Source organism: Salvelinus alpinus, chromosome 18, assembly GCF_045679555.1.
Source record: "Salvelinus alpinus chromosome 18, SLU_Salpinus.1, whole genome shotgun sequence".
Classification (NCBI taxonomy): Eukaryota; Metazoa; Chordata; class Actinopteri; order Salmoniformes; family Salmonidae; genus Salvelinus; species Salvelinus alpinus.
This window is the reverse complement of record NC_092103.1, coordinates 32,138,969-32,161,040: the sequence shown is the minus strand read 5'-3', so window position 1 is coordinate 32,161,040 and position 22,072 is coordinate 32,138,969. Positions and strand designations below refer to the sequence as shown.

Genomic DNA, 22,072 nt, shown 5'->3' with positions numbered 1-22,072 from the left:
CGTGGCTGTTGACTAGTTTTACGCTGGATTTCCAAATGTCTAGCTAAGACGCATATTTCTTCTGACAAATGGACTATCTTGGAGTAAAATGATAATTATCTTGACATCTCAATTCCCATTAGCTGCCCGACGTCTGGTTGTGTTTATAACAAACGAAATTAATTTCACACATACTGAACATAAATCTATTACATCCTACAACCGGAAGGGGGCAGTGTCCCATGCACATTATGCACGCTCCAAACTATGACCTGAGCTTTCCGTCCCTGCTTTAGAGAGCAATAGTAATTGTGTCTTTAGGGCAACTCACTACGGTACATGCACTAACTGCCATGGCTCAAGCCTTTTTATTTATTTCTTTAAACGCCGAAAATAAGGTCTGTGGTAAACACAGGCTTAGGAGCAGTGGTGTAGTAAGTGGTGCCTTGAGAAGTGGGTATACAACAATTGTGGTATATGCACTTTTTAATTTAATTTAATTTCACCTTTATTTAACCAGGTAGGCTAGTTGAGAACAAGTTCTCATTTGCAACTGCGACCTGGCCAATATAAAGCAAAGCAGTGCGACAAAAACAACAACACAGAGTTACACATAAACAAACCCTCATTCAAGGGTTTTTCTTTATTTTCTACATTGTAGAATAATAGTGAAGACATCAAAACTATGAAATAACACATATGGAATCATGTAGTAACCAAAAAAGTTTAAAACATATTTATATTTTATATTCTTCAAAGTAGCCACCCTTTGCCTTGATGAGGGCTTTGAACACTCTTGGCATTCTCTCGACCAGCTTCACGAGGAATGCTTTTCCAACAGTCTTGAAGGAGTTCCCACATTTACTGAGCACATGTTGGCTGCTTTTCCTTCACTCTGTGGTCCAACTCATCCCAAACCATCTCAATTGGGTTGAGGCCGGGTGATTGTGGAGGCCAGGTCATCTGATGCAGCACTCCATCACTCTCCTTCTTGGTCACATAGCTCTTACACAGCCTGGAGGTGTGTTTTGGGTCAATGTCCTGTTGAAAAACAAATGATAATCCTACTAAGAGCAAACCAGATGGGATGGTGTATCGCAGCACAGTGCTGTGGTAGCCATGCTGGTTAAGTGTGCCTTGAATTGTAAATAAATCACCGATAGTGTCACCAGAAAAGCACCATCACATCTCCTCCTCCATGCTTGACATTGGGAACCACACATGCAGAGATAATCCCTTCACCTACTCTGCGTCTCACAAAGACATGGCAGTTGGAACCAGAAATCTCAAATTTGGGCTCATCAGACCAAAGGACAGATATCCACCGTTCTAATGTCCATTGCTCGTGTTTCTTGGACCAAGAAAGTCTCTTCTTCGTATTGGTGTCCTTTAGTAGTGTTTTCTTTGCAGCAATTCGACCATGAAGGCCTGATTCACGCAGTCTCCTCTGAACAGTTGATTTTGAGATGTGTCTGTTACTTTAACTTTGTGAAGCATTTATTTGGGCTGCAATCTGAGGTGCAGTTAAACTCTAATGAACTTATCCTCTGCAGCAGAGGTAACTCTGGGTCTTCCTTTGCTGTGGCAGTCCTCATGAGAGCCATTTTCATCATAGCTCTTGATGTTTTTTCGACACATACAACAACACAGAGTTACACATGGAATAAACAAAACATACAGTCAATAATACAGTCGAAAAATAAGTCTATATACAATGTGAGCAAATGAGGTGAGATAAGGGAGGTAAAGGCAAAAAAAGGCCATGGTGGCGAGGTAAATACAATATAGCAAGTAAAACACTGGAATGGTAGATTTGCAGTGGAAGAATGTGCAAAGTAGAAATAGAAATAATGGGGGGCAAAGGAGCAAAATAAATAAATAAATACAGTAGGGGAAGAGGTAGTTGTTTGGGCTAAATTATAGATGGGCTATGTACCGGTGCAGTAATCTGTGAGCTGCTCTGACAGCTGGTGCTTAAAGCTAGTGAGGGAGATAAGTGTTTCCAGCTTCAGAGATTTTTTCAGTTCGTTTCAGTCATTGGCAGCAGAGAACTGGAAGGAAAGATGACCAAAGGAGGAAATGGCTTTGGGGGTGACCATTGAGATATACCTGCTGGACTGCGTGCTACGAGTGGGTGCTGCTATGGTGACCAGTGAGCTGAGATAAGACGGGGCTTTACCTCGCAGAGACTTGTAGATAACCTGTAGCCAGTGGGTTTGGCGACGAGTATGAAGCGAGGGCCAACCAACGAGAGCGTACAGGTCGCAATGGTGGGTAGTGTATGGGGCTTTGGTGACAAAACGGATGGCACTGTGATAGACTGCATCCAGTTTGTTGAGTAGAGTGTTGGAGGCTATTTTTATAGATGACATCACCGAAGTCGAGGATCGGTAGGATGGTCAGTTTTACGAGGGTATGTTTGGCAGCATGAGTGAAGGATGCACTCATTACTGAATTTTTTAATGTAACAAATCAATCATTAAACCTTGTAAACAATGAATGGTAATTCATGGTAATTTATTTGAAACAGGTGTTTATTTGCTGAAATGTGTGCCGTTGCCTGGCTATTAAAAGGGACAGGCAGCAATTTGAGACTCAGCGTTTAGTTGAAGTTTTACAGTATGCGTTCTCCCTTTCTATTGGTTTTCTTTCAACTTTCTTTCATTGTCTAGCAGCCCATGATAGTTGTTGCATCTTTAGATCTCCCCTCTTTCTAAATTTCTAACCAATATTTCCATCTCTGTCCATGAAATGTATGTGCTGTGTGCATTTTGGAACATCCACACATAGGCCTATTGCCTTGCCTTGTGCACATTTCTGTGCCACAAATGTGAAGAAATAATACTTAATCAACATTTTAAGCTAAACATTTAGGCGATCAATTAAATAAACACAAATCTGTCTGATACCAACTTCGATACATTCATTCCATTGACTGGACTGCAGCTTCTCGGACTGTTTGTACTTTGTTCTATGGTACAGTAGGGCCTGCTCTGGGTCCAATATTTCATATCATCATGTTGCAAAAGAAGCTATCTATCCATTGACAGATATGTAAAGTACATTCATGACAAAATGTTATTATATCATCAATACATTAAATCGAATAGATAAACTCAGGTACTAGATTATGTGTAAGATTGAGGGAAGGGGGTTAATATATAAACATGCCTGATGACCTCATCGTTGTCATAAACTACTCCTATTGGGACTCTCTGACCCATAACAGTATGTCTGTCAGTGCACATTCTGTCAGTGCATATTTTTGACAGGAGAGAATATATAGCTCAGCACCAGTGAGCAGTGCTGGTCCCCATAGCCCTAGTTCCTTCAGAAAGGTACAGAAGGGTCTGATCAATTTGCTGCTGGCTAATTTCCCAGTTTCATTTTTCTCCTCTGCAGCAGAATGAGCATCCCTAATGGACGAGAGAGAGAGAGAGAGAGAGAGAGATACAAAGATACAGAGATACAGAGAAATAGAGAGTTTCCTGTCTGCTCCCTAACGACAGCAGCGCTAGACTATCTGGGAGCATCCTAAATTCATTATTGATGACATCTCTAACCTATGAGAGCTTTTCTACACAGCCATGTTGATTTGATTCACATGGTTCTCAATACATTAAAGCCCAAATTCTCCCATAAGTGGTTGCTTCCAACTTAAACTCAAGAGATTTGGCTAAGTAATATCCATATATTACCAGTTTGTTACAGAAATCCATGCATTCGTTTTTTGAGTAAGTAGTACATATATTACAGCGATTTGAATAATATCCAAAGATAGTTGTTATCTCTTGCTTTGAGGCAGAACAGTGGGAGTGGAATGGAAACTATTCACTATTACTTTAAGTCCCATAGAATCCTGAATGTGCCTCTCTCACACTTAAACTTAGTGTGCTTCATTAGAAGCCTGCCCAGTTCTCTAAGTTAAAAGCACAGTCTGTAATATATGAACTTGAGGTTTTTAGGGATTGATCCTGTGGTTCAAGTCAAGGAGGGGTATCTATAGAGCACTAAAGAACTGTAGCTTGTCTGTTTAATGTTCTGGTGCATGCCATCCCAGCTAGCACATCATGTTCTGAAAACCATATGTTTCTTAGAGCTTGGTGAGCGCTTGGTTGTCCTATGGTTATTTTGCGTACAACCTTCCCACAACTTTATGGGAATGGTGCAGGATAGCGGTTCAACTCATCCAAACTTTTGACTGGTGCTGTATATGTTTTTAAATAACATTGTTAGACTTTTCTCTGAACAGTACTAAAGTTTTGTTGTGGTTTCTATTTATTTAAATTTTATTTCACCTTCATTTAACCATGTAGGCCAGTTGAGAACAAGTTCTCATTTACAACTGCAACCTGGCCAAGATAAAGCAAAGCAGTGCGACAAAAACAACAACACAGAGTTACACATAAACAAACCCTCATTCAAGGGTTTTTCTTTATTTTCTACATTGTAGAATAATAGTGAAGACATCAAAACTATGAAATAACACATATGGAATCATGTAGTAACCAAAAAAGTTTTAAACATATTTATATTTTATATTCTTCAAAGTAGCCACCCTTTGCCTTGATGAGGGCTTTGAACACTCTTGGCATTCTCTCGACCAGCTTCACGAGGAATGCTTTTCCAACAGTCTTGAAGGAGTTCCCACATTTACTGAGCACATGTTGGCTGCTTTTCCTTCACTCTGTGGTCCAACTCATCCCAAACCATCTCAATTGGGTTGAGGCCGGGTGATTGTGGAGGCCAGGTCATCTGATGCAGCACTCCATCACTCTCCTTCTTGGTCACATAGCTCTTACACAGCCTGGAGGTGTGTTTTGGGTCAATGTCCTGTTGAAAAACAAATGATAATCCTACTAAGAGCAAACCAGATGGGATGGTGTATCGCAGCACAGTGCTGTGGTAGCCATGCTGGTTAAGTGTGCCTTGAATTGTAAATAAATCACCGATAGTGTCACCAGAAAAGCACCATCACATCTCCTCCTCCATGCTTGACATTGGGAACCACACATGCAGAGATAATCCCTTCACCTACTCTGCGTCTCACAAAGACATGGCAGTTGGAACCAGAAATCTCAAATTTGGGCTCATCAGACCAAAGGACAGATATCCACCGTTCTAATGTCCATTGCTCGTGTTTCTTGGCCCAAGAAAGTCTCTTCCTCGTATTGGTGTCCTTTAGTAGTGTTTTCTTTGCAGCAATTCGACCATGAAGGCCTGATTCACGCAGTCTCCTCTGAACAGTTGATTTTGAGATGTGTCTGTTACTTTAACTTTGTGAAGCATTTATTTGGGCTGCAATCTGAGGTGCAGTTAAACTCTAATGTTTACTGTTTACATCCAAGGTGGCTTAGCAGTTCAGACGTCTTTTTCTGTTCCGTATTGTTCGTGTCCTGTATATATATATATATTTACACCTTTCTTCGCATATCTTTTATCTATTTTATTATCCAAGAACTCAACTACAAAAGCTTTCCTGCAAAAGCTTTCCTGCAACCCGCTTCACCAATTACAAAAGTATTACTTACCTCAATCTGAAAATCCATCGTGGAAGCTAGCCAGGGGCTAATTCAGAAGATAGCCTGAAAGCTTAACCAGAAGCTACTCCGATAGCTAGCCAGAAGCTAATCTGTAGCTGCCCCGAAATTAGCCGGTTTGCTGGCTAGCGTTGGTGTTTCAGCTGCCCACGTTTAGTGGTCATCAGCTATTCCTTTAGCTCGATAATCTACCGGCACTTTTGTGCAACGCGACTCGGACCGGAGCATTCCGGGACTCTTTTTTTTTTCTTTTTTTTTCTCTCAGTTTCCCCGGATTCCAGCCGCAGGCTCTGGACACTTGTACCTTGATTTCGCAGCTAGCTAGCTGCAAACCGTGTGACTATTGGCTTACGTCGACCCCGGAGCAAACTCTAATCATTCTGGAGCTAGCCAGCTGAGGAGTTCCATCACCACCCGGACCCGTTTCTTTTGTTGCTGCTGCAGATACGGAACCCCACCGGGCCTTCACGACTGACTGCCGCGACTGACTGCCGACGTTATCTGCCCGAGGGATTTATCCAACTGGCACCTCCGTCCCGACGTTACCTGAACGCTCATCTGAGGCCCGCTAATCGTTAGCTGTCTTATCGGCTGCTATTTGAACAAGTATATTGGACAACTATTATTATTATTATTATTTATTTATTTTATTTTTTCCTTGGGTCACTATATCTATTTTGCCAATTTGGATTGATCCCCTCTACCACACGGAACCCCACTACACGGAACCCCACTAACCTACCGACGGAAACGCACGAGGTATCTACAAACAGACCTCCATCCTATGCTGCTACCGATAGCCATATACCCGGCCAGCTGTCTGGATCGCCACGACCCCAACCAACCTCTACTCACTGGACCCTTATTGATCACTCGATTAGCATGCCTCTCCTTAATGTAAATATGCCTTGTCCATTGCTGTTCTGGTTAGTGTTTATTGGCTTATTTCACTGTAGAGACTCTAGCCCTGCTCTCTATACCATATCCAACCTCTCAGTTCCACCACCCACATATGCGATGACATCACCTGGTTTCAATGATGTTTCTAGAGACAATATCTCTCTCATCATCACTCAATACCTAGGTTTACCTCCACTGTATTCACATCCTACCATACCTTTGTCTGTACATTATTCCTTTAAACTATTTTATCGCCCCCAGAAACCTCCTTTTACTCTCTGCTCTAGTAGCTCTAGGCGACCAATTCTCATAGCTTTTAGCCGTACCCTTATCCTACTCCTCCTCTGTTCCTCTGGTGATGTAGAGGTGAATCCAGGCCCTGCAGTACCTGGCTCCACTCCTATTCCCCAGGCGCTCTCTTTTGATGACTTCTGTAACCGTAATAGCCTTGGCTTCATGCATGTTAACATTAGAAGCCTCCTCCCTAAGTTTGTTTTGTTCACTGCTTTAGCACACTCTGCCAACCCGGATGTTTTAGCCGTGTCTGAATCCTGGCTTAGAAAGACCACCAAAAATTCAGACATTTTCATCCCCAATTACAAGATTTTCAGACAAGATAGAACGGCCAAAGGGGGCGGTGTTGCAATCTACTGCAAAGACTGCCTGCAGAGTTCTGTTATACTATCCAGGTCTGTTCCCAAACAATTTGAACTTCTACTTTTAAAAATCCACCTCTCTAAAAACAAGTCTCTCACCGTTGCCGCCTGCTATAGACCACCCTCTGCCCCCAGCTGTGCTCTGGACACTATATGTGAACTGATTGCCCCCCATCTATCTTCAGAGCTCGTGCTGCTAGGCGACCTAAATTTGAACATGCTCAACACCCCAGCCACCCTACAATCTAAGCTTGATGCCCTCAATCTCACACAAATTATAAATGAACCTACCAGGTGCCACCCCAATTCCGTAAACACGGGTACCCTCATAGATATCATCCTAACAAACTTGCCCTCCAAATACACCTCTGCTGTTTTCAACCAAGATCTCAGCGATCACTGCCTCATTGCCTGCATCCGTAATGGGTCAGCGGTCAAACGACCTCCACTCATCACTGTCAAACGCTCCCTGAAACACTTCAGCGAGCAGGCCTTTCTAATCGACCTGGCCGGGGTATCCTGGAAGGATATTGATCTCATCCCGTCAGTAGAGGATGCCTGGTCATTTTTAAAAAATGCCTTCCTCACCATCTTGAATAAGCATGCCCCATTCAAGAAATTTAGAACCAGGAACAGATATAGCCCTTGGTTCTCTCCTGACCTGACTGCCCTTAACCAACAGAAAAACATCCTATGGCGTTCTGCATTAGCATCGAACAGCCCCCGTGATATGCAACTTTTCAGGGAAGCCAGAAACCAATATACACAGGCAGTTAGAACAGCCAAGGCTAGCTATTTCAAGCAGAAATTTGCTTCCTGCAACACAAATTCAAAAAAGTTCTGGGACACCGTAAAGTCCATGGAGAATAAGAACACCTCCTCCCAGCTTCCAACCGCTCTGAAGATAGGAAACACTGTCACCACCGACAAATCCACTATAATCGAGAATTTCAATAAGCATTTTTCTACGGCTGGCCATGCTTTCCACCTGGCTACCCCCACCCCGGACAACAGCACTGCCCTCCCCTCTGCTACTCGCCCAAGCCTTCCCCATTTCTCTTTCTCCCAAATACAGTCAGCTGATGTTCTAAATGAGCTGCAAAATCTGGACCCTTACAAATCAGCCGGGCTAGATAATCTGGACCCTTTCTTTCTAAAACTATCTGCTGAAATTGTTGCCACCCCTATTACTAGCCTCTTCAACCTCTCTTTCGTGTCGTCTGAGATCCCCAAAGATTGGAAAGCAGCTGCGGTTATCCCCCTCTTCAAAGGGGGGGACACCCTTGACCCTAACTGCTACAGACCTATATCTATCCTACCCTGCCTTTCTAAGGTCTTCGAAAGCCAAGTCAACAAACAGATTACCGACCATTTCGAATCCCACCACACCTTCTCCGCAATGCAATCTGGTTTCAGAGCTGGTCATGGGTGCACCTCAGCCACGCTCAAGGTCATAAACGATATCGTAACCGCCATCGATAGGAAACAATACTGTGCAGCCGTATTCATTGACCTGGCCAAGGCCTTTGACTCTGTCAATCACCACATCCTCATTGGCAGACTCGACAGCCTTGGTTTCTCTAATGATTGCCTCGCCTGGTTCACCAACTACTTCTCTGATCGAGTTCAGTGTGTCAAATCGGAGGGTCTGTTGTCCGGGCCTCTGGCAGTCTCTATGGGGGTGCCACAGGGTTCAATTCTTGGACCGACTCTCTTCTCTGTTTACATCAATGATGTCGCTCTTGCTGCTGGTGATTCTCTGATCCACCTCTACGCAGACGACACTATTCTGTATACTTCTGGCCCTTCTTTTGACACTGTGTTAACAACCCTCCAGGCGAGCTTCAATGCCATACAACTCTCCTTCCGTGGCCTCCAACTGCTCTTAAATACAAGTAAAACCAAATGCATGCTCTTCAACCGATCGCTGCCTGCTCCTGCCCGCCTGTCCAACATCACTACTTTGGACGGCTCTGACTTAGAATATGTGGACACCTACAAATACCTAGGTGTCTGGTTAGACTGCAAACTCTCCTTCCAGACTCACATCAAACATCTCCAATCCAAAGTCAAATCTAGAATTGGCTTCCTATTCCGCAACAAAGCATCCTTTACTCATGCTGCCAAACATACCCTTGTAAAACTGACCATCCTACCAATCCTCGACTTCGGTGATGTCATTTACAAAATAGCCTCCAAAACCCTACTCAATAAATTGGATGCAGTCTATCACAGTGCCATCCGTTTTGTCACCAAAGCCCCATATACTACCCACCACTGCGACCTGTACACTCTCGTTGGCTGGCCCTCGCTTCATACTCGTCGCCAAACCCACTGGTTCCAGGTCATCTACAAGACCCTGCTAGGTAAAGTCCCCCCTTATCTCAGCTCGCTGGTCACCATAGCAGCACCTACCTGTAGCACGCGCTCCAGCAGGTATATCTCTCTAGTCACCCCCAAAACCAATTCTTCCTTTGGACGCCTCTCCTTCCAGTTCTCTGCTGCCAATGACTGGAACGAACTACAAAAATCTCTGAAACTGGAAACACCTATCTCCCTCACTAGCTTTAAGCACCAGCTGTCAGAGCAGCTCATAGATTACTGCACCTGTATATAACCCATCTACAATTTAGCCCAAACAACTACCTCTTTACCTACTGTATTTATTTATTAATTTATTTTGCTCCTTTGCACCCCTTTATTTCTGTCTCTACTTTGCACTTTCTTCCACCGCAAACCAACCATTCCATTGTTTTTTTAGTTTTTATTTTACGTGCTGTGTTGTACTCACTTCGCCTCCATGGCCTTTTATATTTTTATTTATTTATACATATATTTGTTTGCCTTCACCTCCCTTATCTCACCTCACTTGCTCACATTGTATATAGACTTATTTTTTTTTATTTTTTTCACTGTATTATTGACTATATGTTGTTTTACTCCATGTGTAACTATGTGTTGTTGTATGTGTCGAACTGCTTTGCTTTATCTTGGCCAGGTCGCAATTGTAAATGAGAACGTGTTCTCAATTTGCCTACCTGGTTAAATAAAGGTTAAATAAATAAAAAATAAAATAAATAAATAATGAACTTATCCTCTGCAGCAGAGGTAACTCTGGGTCTTCCTTTGCTGTGGCAGTCCTCATGAGAGCCATTTTCATCATAGCTCTTGATGTTTTTTTGCAACTGCACATAAAGAAAAGTTCTTGACATTTTCCGTATTGACTGACCTTCATGTCTTAAAGTAATGATGGACTATCGTTTCTCTTTGCTTATTTGAGCTGTTCTTGCCATAATATGGACTAGATATTTTACCAAATAGGGCTGTCTTCTATATACCACCCCTACCTTATCACAACACAACTGGTTGGCTCAAACGCATTAAGAAGAAAGAAATCCCACAAATTACCTTTTAACAAGGCACACCTGTTAATTAAAATGCAATCCACGTGACTACCTCATGAAGCTGGTTGAGAGAATGCCAAGAGTGTGCAAAGCTGTCATCAAGGCAAAGGGTGGCTATTTGAAGAATCTCAAATATAAAATATATTTTGATTTGTTTAACACTTTTTTGGTTACTACATGATTCCATCTGTGTTATTTCATAGTTTTGATGTCTTCACTATTATTCTACAGAGTAGAAAATAGTAAAAATAAAGGAAAACCCTTGAATGAGTAGACCTGTCCAAACTTTTGACTGGTACTGTACATTCGTTCTCAGCATCAACAAAACTCTATCCTTTATCTTGTTAAGTGTGTTCAGGTGTGTTGGCCGCACCCACTAATTTGCCACACCTGATCTTAAAGAGTGCTTGTTTTCTTTAAAATGGGGTCTGTGTGAATAGACTAAAATGAACAGCCTTGAATGAGTAAAAAAACATGGCATGCTAGTGCCATCCTGGTGGAGCAGTGAACTAATTCAATGGATTGAGAACAGAAGATTATACTATAGGTTCGAATTTCATCATTAATGCCTAAGGTATTAATTGCCGTGTGTCCTATCTGTGCTTGGAGTTCAAAAAAGTTTACCAAAAACAAGATAGCAGTGTTATTAAAAGTCTTATTCAAACATTCAGTGAAAGTTTTAAGGAAGTTATTCAAAAACCTCCAAATAACCTATAACTTCCGTTCTCAGAGCGTTACTAAAAACATCCCAGGACAACTTTCAATGAACCAGAGTAAAACTTTCTTAGAACCTCCCTGCAACCTAAAAATAAACATTCCCAGAACAGGTAACATTTTCACTTCTGTTCTCAGAACATTTAAAAAACATTCAGTTTTACAAGTCAGGAAACGTATAGCTTCGTTCCCAGAACCAATGTGATACCAAAAACATACGTTCCCACAACTTCCAAGGAACCAAATGTGCTTGCTAGGATGAAAGCTTTATTTGACAGGATATTGTTTTCCTTGCCTTGCAAATTTAGAGGCTAATGTAATGTGAGTTATGAATTGGGGAGGAGAAAGGGATATGGTTGCAGAAAAGAGAAGAAAAACAGATTCATTTTCAGGGCGATACTCAGACACTTGGGATGATTTTGCCTGGTGGTGGGAGAATCAAACAACCTTTGTGGATTGGACAAATCAGACAGAGATGTAATGTCATTGGATAATACATACAGAGAGCAGATAGTTGATTGGTTGAGACAGTAAACATTGGGAATGTTTTCATCTGTGGCCATATTGAATGAGAATTCTCATATTTCTGACTGTGTGATTGTTGAATGAGGGTTGAGGACCATACTTTTGCTGTTTTAAAAAGCCAGTTTACATAATCAACAGTTTCATATCACTGTAGACCAGTGTAGCCTGCAGCTTCTTCCTTTGTTCTTCTCGGTGTGGGCGTGTTTGTGTAGGTATGTGCGTGAATATGTGTGTGTGTGTGTGCCTGTGCGTGTGTATTGCCTGCGATTATTTTGTGTCAGAGAGGGATTCCCTTGTTCTCTGTTGAGGAAATGTGGTGAGAGCAGAGCAGACCCAATCTCAGGATCTAACAGTTGTCCGCCCATTATGACACAGTTAACTGGTAGAATTATATCTTGCAAGGATTTTGTAAAGGGGCCTTTCTTTGAGCAGAATAGGCAGCACCGTCCCATGGGGAATGTCATCTCTGCCTGTATCAAAGGAAAAGGTGCTGATGCAAAAACTAACTGAAGCAGAATAGTTGTCCTCTCATGAACCAAGCTTTCTACATGGTGTTTGTTTGATCAAGTCCAGATCGTGGGAAAAAATGATCTGACTGACCTCTCTATTTTAGGATCATAAATTGATGACATGGTCCTGTAATGAAACCTGAAGGTCAGTATCACAGAGAAACTCTGACTGTCAAATAACTAATTTGGTGGGAGACTGAGATAGACACGAGGCATTAAACAGACTTCATATTGTCATTAATCTCCCTCTCTTTTCCTCTGACAGTAGGGGAACATTAAAGACAGTAGGTGTCAGGGGACCTGCAGGCCTCAGTGATGTCATTATGAAGCTGTGTAAATGCTGATCGCCTCTGTGATAGATGGATGTTTCAGAGCTCTTTCCACGTATGAGGTAACTGTCTCATAGAGGAACTGAGAGCGAGGTGAGTGGGGGGAGGTTCACCTCCGTTGCTGTAGCAACAGGATCCCATCTCACCCATCCCGCTGAGATTTCATCTTCCCGGCCAATCAGACATAGCTAGGGCTTCTTCTCAATGCATTGGGTTATTTATGATATGAGGTGGCAGAGGTGTGTGTGTGTGTGTGCGTGTGTGTGTGTGTGTGTGTGCGTGTGTGTGTGTGTGTGTGTGTGTGTACATGTGTACATGTGTATGTGCGTGCAAGCATGTGATATAACTTGAGAGATTTATCTTGAATTTATCTGTATTTCTGACTCACAAATCTAGAGACCTCCATGTTAATCTCTTCTGTATCTCACCCATGTCCACAACCAGATAGATACTGGATGTTCTGTTCTCATTGTGATGCAAAGTATTATCGACTAGCCCAAATGTGTGGAACAAATCACCACAGAATACCAGAGTTACAGGAAATGTCAGAGTGAGTTCCCCAGTAAGGGGTGGCAGGTAGCCTAGTGGTTAGAGCATTGGGCCAGTAACCGAAAGGTTGCTGGATCGAATCCCTGAGCTGAGAAGGTAAAAATCTGTCGTTCTGCCCCTGAACAAGGTAGTTAACCCACTGGTCCCCGGTAGGCCGTCATTGTAAATAAGAATTTGTTCTTAACTGACTTGCCTGGTTAAATAAAAAAATAACGATTTATTTTTGTCCTAGAGAATGAGAGCAATAGAGAGAGCAGGACAAGCACATAGCAAAGCTGGAACAGGGACTGCTTGTCAGGACAGGCCCCTGAGGGTCAGTCAGACAAGGTCCCACTGTAGACAGAGGCTCCTGGGTCGTAATGGGACAACAACACAGAGAGACAGAGAGAGAGAGAGGGGTAAGAGATGTCATGTCGAGTGCAGCTGAAGTTTTGTATTTGACCCTGTTGACATCTCACATGAACGCTTGGACAATGCCCAGTAGCCAAGTGACGCAATGACAAAAGATGGACATAGCATTTCAGCCCCTCTATCTATTTAGCACAGCAGATGGAATTGACACAGCTAACCAACTGATAGGACTGTAAACAAGATACCCAGTGTGTAGAGGTTGTTGAGACACATAGAAAGTTGAAGATATAGGTAGTAGTATTAGTAGATGTATTAGTGGTAGTAGTTAGGCTTGGGCGATATACCATTTATACCGTATACCGGGGTATTGAGAAATACCGACTTTTGAATACTGTTGTTAAAAATCTGTACTTTTTTTGGGGGGGGGCAGCGGGGGTGCGTTCTACACCAATGATTATTAGTTAAGTTAAGTATAACTACAAGAAATCTAAGATGTGTCAAATAAATGATATGCAGCTCAGTGCTCCAGCTATGCATTTGGTTTACTAACTTGCTAGCTAAGTGACTAGATATCAAGATCAAGCTTTTTGGTTACAGCAGAGACATTCAATCCCCTCCTGGATCAAGATCCCTGTTGCCTAAATTATTTTGTGCAACAATGGCTCAGCTGCGAATTGGTAGGCCACACAAGCTCACAGAACGGGATCGCCGAGTGCTGAAGTGCGTCTGTCCTGGGTTGCAACACTCACTACCGAGTTCCAAACTGCCTCTGGAAGCAGCATCAGCACAATAACTGTTTGTCGGGAGCTTCTTGAAATGGGTTTCCATGGCCGAGCAGCCACACACAAGCTGAAGATCATCATGCGCAATGCCAAGTGTTGGCTGGAGTGGTGTAACGCTCGACATCTGTGACGTTGTGGAGTCTCTGAGTCTCTGATGCAGTATGTACTTCTTGCAAGTGTCATGCCCTGACCATAGTTTGCTTTGTATGTTTATATGTTTTGTTTGGTCAGGGTGTCTCTGATTGGGAACCATATTTAGGTAGCCTGTTTTGTCATTGTGGGTTGTGGGTGATTGTCTATGTTAGTTGCTTGTGTCAGCACATTTCTTATATAGCTTCACATTCGTTGTTTGTTTATTGTTTTGTATAGTTTGTTCAGTGTTCTCTGTTTATTAAATTCATGATGAATACATACCACGCTGCATTTTGGTCCTCCGATCCTTCCAACTACTCCTCCTCAGACGAGGAGGACGACGAGCGTGACACCAAGACCTCATAGACCTTAAAAAACGCTGGGTTTTATGTAACTTATTCCACTTGATGGTTAGAAAGACTTTTGCATATACATTTCTTAATCTCGTTTAATGTTCTGTCTTCAATTTAAAGAATAACCTTTCTCTTAGATGCAACCATCAATTACAGTCATTCAAACATACTGCAGGGTTTGTACAGACAGACATAGCTAGTGGACCTAGCCACATAGTTTATACAATGGGTCCAGTTTGTGACCCAGACTTCTTCCTCTGACTCTCTGCCAAGTTATTCCACCAGCGAATAGCTGTTCTTTGATTTATCCCTGTGTGCTCTTCGTCTGGGTGCTGGAAAGGGCCCGGGGTGAGCCTGTGCCATCATCATTAATACATGTCCTGAGTTTCTCTCTCACCTACTATGGTGCTTAGTAGTACCATGACGCAGTGGGCGGTTTACCACCTATGTCCTTTTAAAGTGAATGAAACGACTCAGTGACCATAGTGACTAGTGGTTTGTCTTTAATTGTGAAGATGAATGAAGGGTTTTGAAGGGGTGATCGTAAGATCCATCTCTCACATTTATAATATATAGTATTTTCTTAAAAGATTGTTTTTGTCCACCTTAAATCAATGTGGGTTCACTTTAGTGAGGCTGCTACACTCCAGAGTTTCTACATTTGCATATTGTATGCATTCTAATTGAGTAAATCATACAACCTGCACAACCCTTCAACCCCTGTATGTAGAGGTGTCATATGCCCAATCCAGCCATTTTTTATACCAATATCAAATAATGTCTGGGTAACAATTAAGTACATTACTGTAATAGATTTCCATTAAAATGGGTAAAAATAAAATTTTAGCAAAAAAACTATTTCTCAAGCAAAGATTTGGCTAGGACTGTCTGGGAGTGAAAACTAGCTGTTATTTGGAGAGAGGTTTTGAACTCTCTTTGTTTTTGGCCTATTAACTAATTTACCACATGGGGATGTCACCATGGAAAGCTGAAACTCCCACCCATGCAAACCTGCTGATTAGAAGGTTCTGTGTGGAATGTATATTCAACCAGCAACTATCAGGAAATAACACTGACAAGAAAAAAAATCACACTTTTACAGTGTTAGTTTCATCAACTGTTGTACAATATGATATAAAACACAGGAAAACTGAATTTTAACTGCACTGGGCCTTTAAAGACAGTATATGACAGTATATTACAGTAATCCCACCCTCCCCAAAGACGAATACACACACATATGCTTTTTGGGGGATAAGAAGTCTTCAATTAATGAAATATTCTTAAATTCCTGAAAATTACAACACCCTGTCCTGTTGAGGATTTAGCAATGCTAATAAATAAAGTAAAATACACTAAGTGTACAACACATTAAGAAAATCTGCTCTTTCCATGACATAGACTGACCAGGTGAATCTACATGAACACTATGATCCCTTATTGGTGTCACTTGTTAAATCTACTTCAATCAGTGTAGATGAAGGGGAGAAGACAGGTTAAAGAAGGATTTTTAAGCCTTGAGACTATGGAGACATGGATTGTGTATGTGTGCCATTCAGAGCGTGAATTGGCAAAACAAAATATTTAAGTGCCTTTGAACAAGGTATGGTAGTAGGTGACAGGTGCACTGGTTTGTGTCAAGAACTGCAACGCTGCTGGGTTTTTCACACTCAACTGTTTGCTGTGTGTATCCAGCCAACTTGACACAACTGTGGGAAGCATTGGAGTCAACGTGGGCCAGCTGTCGACACCATGTAGAGTCCATGCCCTGACAAATTGATGCTGTTCAAAGGGCAAAATATTAGGTTGGTGTTCTTAATGTTTTTCACACTCAGTGTAGATTGCAAGTGACAAAGAACTGCACATTTCTGCACATAGAATGATCCCATATGGCTACTGGGCTGGACAGTTAGTTAGGGGACTTCCCTATCAGCAACCGGTTAATTACTGTACTCTGGAGGGGTTACAATTCATGTGTGTGTGTGTTTGTTAATCTGGAAGTTTTACATTGATTATCTCCCCGTCTAATGAACTCATTAGGACTCTGTTCCAACATCCTCCCCCTAAACGTATGTTTGTGGCTTAGAATGACAGACTCCTGCTAACAATGCTGCTGTGCTGTTAATGATGTTGCCATGAGAAAGGTCACCTTGAGAAGGCTATAGACCACCTGCAGGTGCAATGCTTCCAGGTTCCATATATCTTATTGGTTGGTTGATTCTTTATTCCATCAGTTTCATTGTTGATTGTTAATTGCTTGTTCTATCTTTTCAGTTTCATTTTCAGCAAGAGTAAAATGATTGCATTGTCATGCTTCTCACACGCTCACTGCCTAAAAATCTGTTCAACATGTCTCTTATGGGAAAATGTGTCTCAAGGCTGCTGCAGCTCAGGATGATGCCCCTACCAAGCACTGTGGTGACAACATGACAAACAGGGTGACTGTCTGAGCCTCGAATCTCTCCTCCCTTGTCTCCCTATCTCCCTCCAATCTCTCCTCTGGTTTCAATCTCTCACCCCAAACTCCATCTCTCTCTCCATTCTCTACATCTCTCCCTGCTCTACACCTCTTCCTCCAATCTCTCTCCCGTCTCTCTGGGTCATAAATCCCCAGCCCAGGCCTGTCTGCCTGGGCTGTCTGCCTGTCAGGGACACCTGTCACCCTGAAGGCCATGGAGCATGTCTCTGCCTGGGGCCTCATTGTCCTTTTATAGCCAATCACACTCCCAGAAGTGATGTTAACCATTAACCTACCAGCCAGCCTCCATACAGCCAGGAAACTGTGTGTCTCTGAATCTACAGTCCACGAGAGCAGTTATTATAGCTACAACAACCTTTTGTTTCTGTCCGCGGTTGGTTGGTCGGTAGGGGGGGTTTGCTTTGCTCCAATGGCCTTCCTCGCTCCTATGGGGTAGGGGGTTTGTGTTACTGCTGTTTGATGTGATGTATTGATTTTGATTTTGAGTCTGACCCCTCCCTACCTGTTGGTAAAGAGCTAATGCCTCTCCATTAGGGTGAAGCACGCACACAATTAAGGATTGCTCTCATGTCTCTCTGTCATGTATTTTAGAGAAAAGCACAGCTTTTCATTGGGTCAGGAGTTGAGCCATTTAGCCCTGTTTTGTTTTATGAGTCTTAGGTCACCAACATATGGTAAGCTTGTATAGTGAGTCCATTCTTCTGGTTGATGTCATCACCGTAATCATCATTATCATCATCATCATGAAGCCATTACTTCCGAATATACCTTCATTCAAGAAAAAAAGAGACAGATTCATGATTTGTGGCTCTTTTTTTTTAGGTTTTAATAGTAGGTCCCTTTACATCAAATGTCCCATAGGAGGGAGAGGAGACATTGCACACAAATATCAGAAAAGCAGTAAATAATACTTTCACTTGAAACTAACCGCTACATTAGATATGAGTTTGGAACAGGAGAGGATGCAGAGATCACAAGACAATTTTATACCACACAGTTGCAGACAGACAGTATTAACAATCACCCAAAATAGAGAAAGATAGAACAAGGAATACAGTACAGTAGTTGAGTGAGGAAAGATCAAGAAAGAGTGGTGTGTGGTCGGTCGGTCACTATAGTTTGTGGTTGAACAGCAGGATGGTCATGCTTATGATTAAAGTATCCGGTTGCAGAGCTGTACAGGACAACTGGATAAATGTGTTGCCATGGAGACCTGTCGCGGAGGCAGTAACTAAGTCCCTGGCCCTGGTTGGTTGACTGTAATATTTTGCCTATGTGAGTTTTTACTTAACCAGTGACCGTTTGTTCTGAGTGGTGGATGGTTGTAGTATGTTGGTGGCCTCCCTATAGGCGTGGTCATTAAATTGTTTGGTTGATGTAGACGGTTGGTGTTTGAACATCTGTTTTCTATTGTTCTGTTCATGGCTGTTCATGGCTCTATTGTTCTGTTCAATTATCATCATTTGTCCTGGCTTTAAAAGTGTCTTGTTTTTTTGTCTTTCACACCCCAACTCATACCCAAAACAGTCACTCTCCCCCGTGTTTTACTCTTCTCAAGGCGTATCTATACAGAGCTTTACCTGACTCGTAGGGATTTGGCAGAGGTGCCGCCATCTTGCAACCACAAAAGGCATACTGACCACTGCTTTATATAGACCTGTGGTAGGCCGAGGTACTACATATCCTCCTTGAGTAGCTAGGGCCATGGACTATGAGGAAGCAGACTTAAAGATCTTAAAATTGCCAACACAGTCAGAAGATAGGGCCTTTAGTTTAACTTTTCACTTTCCATGCCATTATGGCGTAGCTGGCAACACCTCAAGGAACAACCAACTCTTACTGTATGCCTTCATTTATATTAGCACAGACTTGAGGTGTTGTTTTGGCAGATAAGAACAGATTTCCCCAATTCTTAAAAAGAGAAAAAAAGCTTATTACTCATGCACATTTCTTCCGACCATTCACCTTGCTACAAAGCTTTTTATAATTATAGTACAGTGTTTTAAAAACAGAAAAAAATGTAAGGTTAGGAAAGTGTCTCACTTCACAAGCCTGAAGATATTGTAGCACATTCAAGCAGTCGCTAGGGCTCCATTTGTGGTTCTACACAAAATGCTGGGGAGGACTAGCTAAGTAAAACTCAACTCCCCTATGTACCTCACATCAACAGAGTTCAGCAGCGACTAGTGTGGGCGAACTGGAGCTCCAAAATCACATAAAACAAGGCAACAGTAAACATGTAGCCCCCACGAATGATGCAGCTGTCTGAGATATAACGTGACTAACTTATGAATGAACGGACTGAGACAGATCCACAGACCCCTCCCCGGGCTATGTTTTGGGTGCTGAAATCCGTTGTTTTTGTTAAAAACCTTCATGTGACGTCGGAGCTCCAGTCCGTCCACTCTCATCTCCGCTCAACTCCATTGATGTGAAGTACATCGTGGAGTTGAGTTTTACTTGGCTAGGGAGGATGGACTGAGCAGAAGTTTACAGTGCACTACATAGAGTTCTATTTAAATCAATAGAAACCAATAAGCTATAAAGATCAAATCTGAACATAAGACATTATTTTAAAACAACGCACTTTTTAAATTAAGTTTGGCCGATTATACACATACCTTTCATATTGTATATCTTTAAGAGACTAGATTACATTTTAAAAGTTAGCCAATAATAAATTAAATAAATAACAACTCTTAAAACACTGAGATGAAATAACAAAAATCATGGCCCCCAAAGAAAAGGTTCGCATTAACTGATGTTAACGAAGACAAATCAACAATCGTTTGCACTAACAGGATCACAAAGCGTGCAGTGTAATTCTAAATCAAGATAGTGTCAGAGTCATGGGCAAATCTTGACTAGAATTGTCTTGTTCTCTAAATAATTACAATGAATTAAGACAAACATGTGTTATGTTTCATAGGCCCCTCAGTGCAGTTGAACCTTCATCTTGCTCTATCTATTTACTCCATCAGTATCAAACTAAACTAACTCTATACAGAGATTATCTGACAGTTGGGGACAGACTCTTGTTAAATTGTGTTTTACGTTTTCTAATCATTCTTACATAGGCTATTTGTCCTCAGTGCATCAATCTTTTACATTCAATTCACTTCCTAAGGCAATAACTTACACGTGTTTTCCCTCGATCCTTTGGTGTATGCAGCTGGGTTAAATCAATTTGATAGATTAGTTATTTAGACAGAGATATAATCAGTGGCTTGAGGCATTGTTTGATGACCTACTATCACACCCAGGGGAGTAACTGATTACATGGGGGGGGGAAACTGTGACTGTAATCAGTTGTATTGTAATCAGATTACAGATACTTTTGAAAAACTAGATGACTACTAGTTGGATTACTTTTTAAATTCAGAAAGGGTGTTTGCGAAAAATACATTGACACCTTTCTGTTCTCTCAATGACATTCGATTCAGCATTGAACAAAGGCGCAAGTTTAAGGTTGTTCCACCAGAGTGAGTGTCAGAGAAGTCAGAGATCTAGGCCACAAGGCCACACTAGATCTAGGCCACAAGGCCACACTAGATCTAGGCCACAAGGCCACACTAGATCTAGGCCACACTAGGCCACAAGTCAGAGATCACTATGATGACACACCAAATGCGTTTTGATGGATCCTTTGTGTCTTCTTCTAATGTGTCTAAAGGGAAAAGTCATCTAAAAGTAATCAGATTACGTTACTGAGTTTGGGTAATCCAAAATGTATGTTACTGATTACAATTTTGGACAGGTAACTAGTAATTGTAATGGATTACATTAAGAAAGTAACGGCATGTACCAGAATCGTACATATTTTGACGTGTAGTCCCAACCTTGAAGACAAATAGATTTCATCATAATATCTCAATAATTTTGTATTATTGTCATACCTTTTTTTGTCCCCAGTATGAACAAGTATATTCTCATGAATTTTTCTATATTGATTTGACTTGATAATTGGTGCTCATGGGAAATTTTGTTTTCTGAAGAAATCAATCTACGTCAAGAGCACCAATTTATACAGTTGGAGCATTCTATGTTCTCATTTTATGTTCTCTATAGTGGTCAGATCAAATGTTTCATTCCGTACAGGATATTGCTATGACATTTCCTTACTCAAAGAGCTCCACAAAGCTGATACTTGTGTCAGATACTTCTTTTGGGTATTGTGGATTTCATTAAAACAATTATGTTTGCCATTGTTTTTTCAAACCAGAACATAATTTTAATGTAGGCTATGTATATTTCATTAATGTTGGCACACAGCCTTTGTTTAAATTACATGCGTTTACATTTACTCTATGTCTACGTCATCCCTCACCCCAACTCAAAGATACCACTAACAACATGATCCATTTGATCACTAGATCTCTCGGTTACTAGATAATTTGATCAGGAGAGTCCAGAGGGTTGTTCCAATCCAAATTACTACGACCCCTTCCCTTCATTAGAAGGTGCTCCCTTGCAGAAACGTCTTGGAACGTCAATAGAGTGCACACTCCAGTGAAGGGAGAAGTTAAGGGAAGAAGAGAAGCATAATTTGGAATGGAACGAGGCCCAGGATCAGGTTCACAGCTCTATCTTGCAGGCGGGGAAGGACTCGTCCTGCATGACCACGGTGGAGCTGGAGGCCAGCACCATGATGTTCAGGTCCTGCTGCTTCTCATGGGTCTCCTGGTACCACTCCCTCATCACCTCTGAGTCATGAGTCGGGATCAGGGTCACCTGCCAACAAAGAAGGGTTAGGGTTTGCATACTATTTTTTCACAAAACTCTGAGCATATTAGCTTCATTTTGTTCAGCATTAAGAAGCTAAAAAAGGTTCTGACAGTATTTTCTCAATGTATACTATTTAAGTCTTGTC

At 41.9% G+C, this 22,072-nt stretch overlaps 1 protein-coding gene across 1 annotated transcript in view; it reads right to left on the bottom strand.

Moving 5' to 3' along the window:
- Positions 1-18,003: 18,003 nt before the first annotated feature.
- The window catches only part of LOC139544192 (microtubule-associated protein 1B-like), a 35,792-nt gene continuing 31,723 nt past the window's right edge, over positions 18,004-22,072 (bottom strand). The window contains exon 7 of the mRNA XM_071351016.1: positions 18,004-21,933. Coding sequence (XP_071207117.1) covers positions 21,778-21,933 — 156 coding nt within the window. The 3' untranslated portion in view covers positions 18,004-21,777. The remainder of the gene's footprint in view (positions 21,934-22,072) is intronic.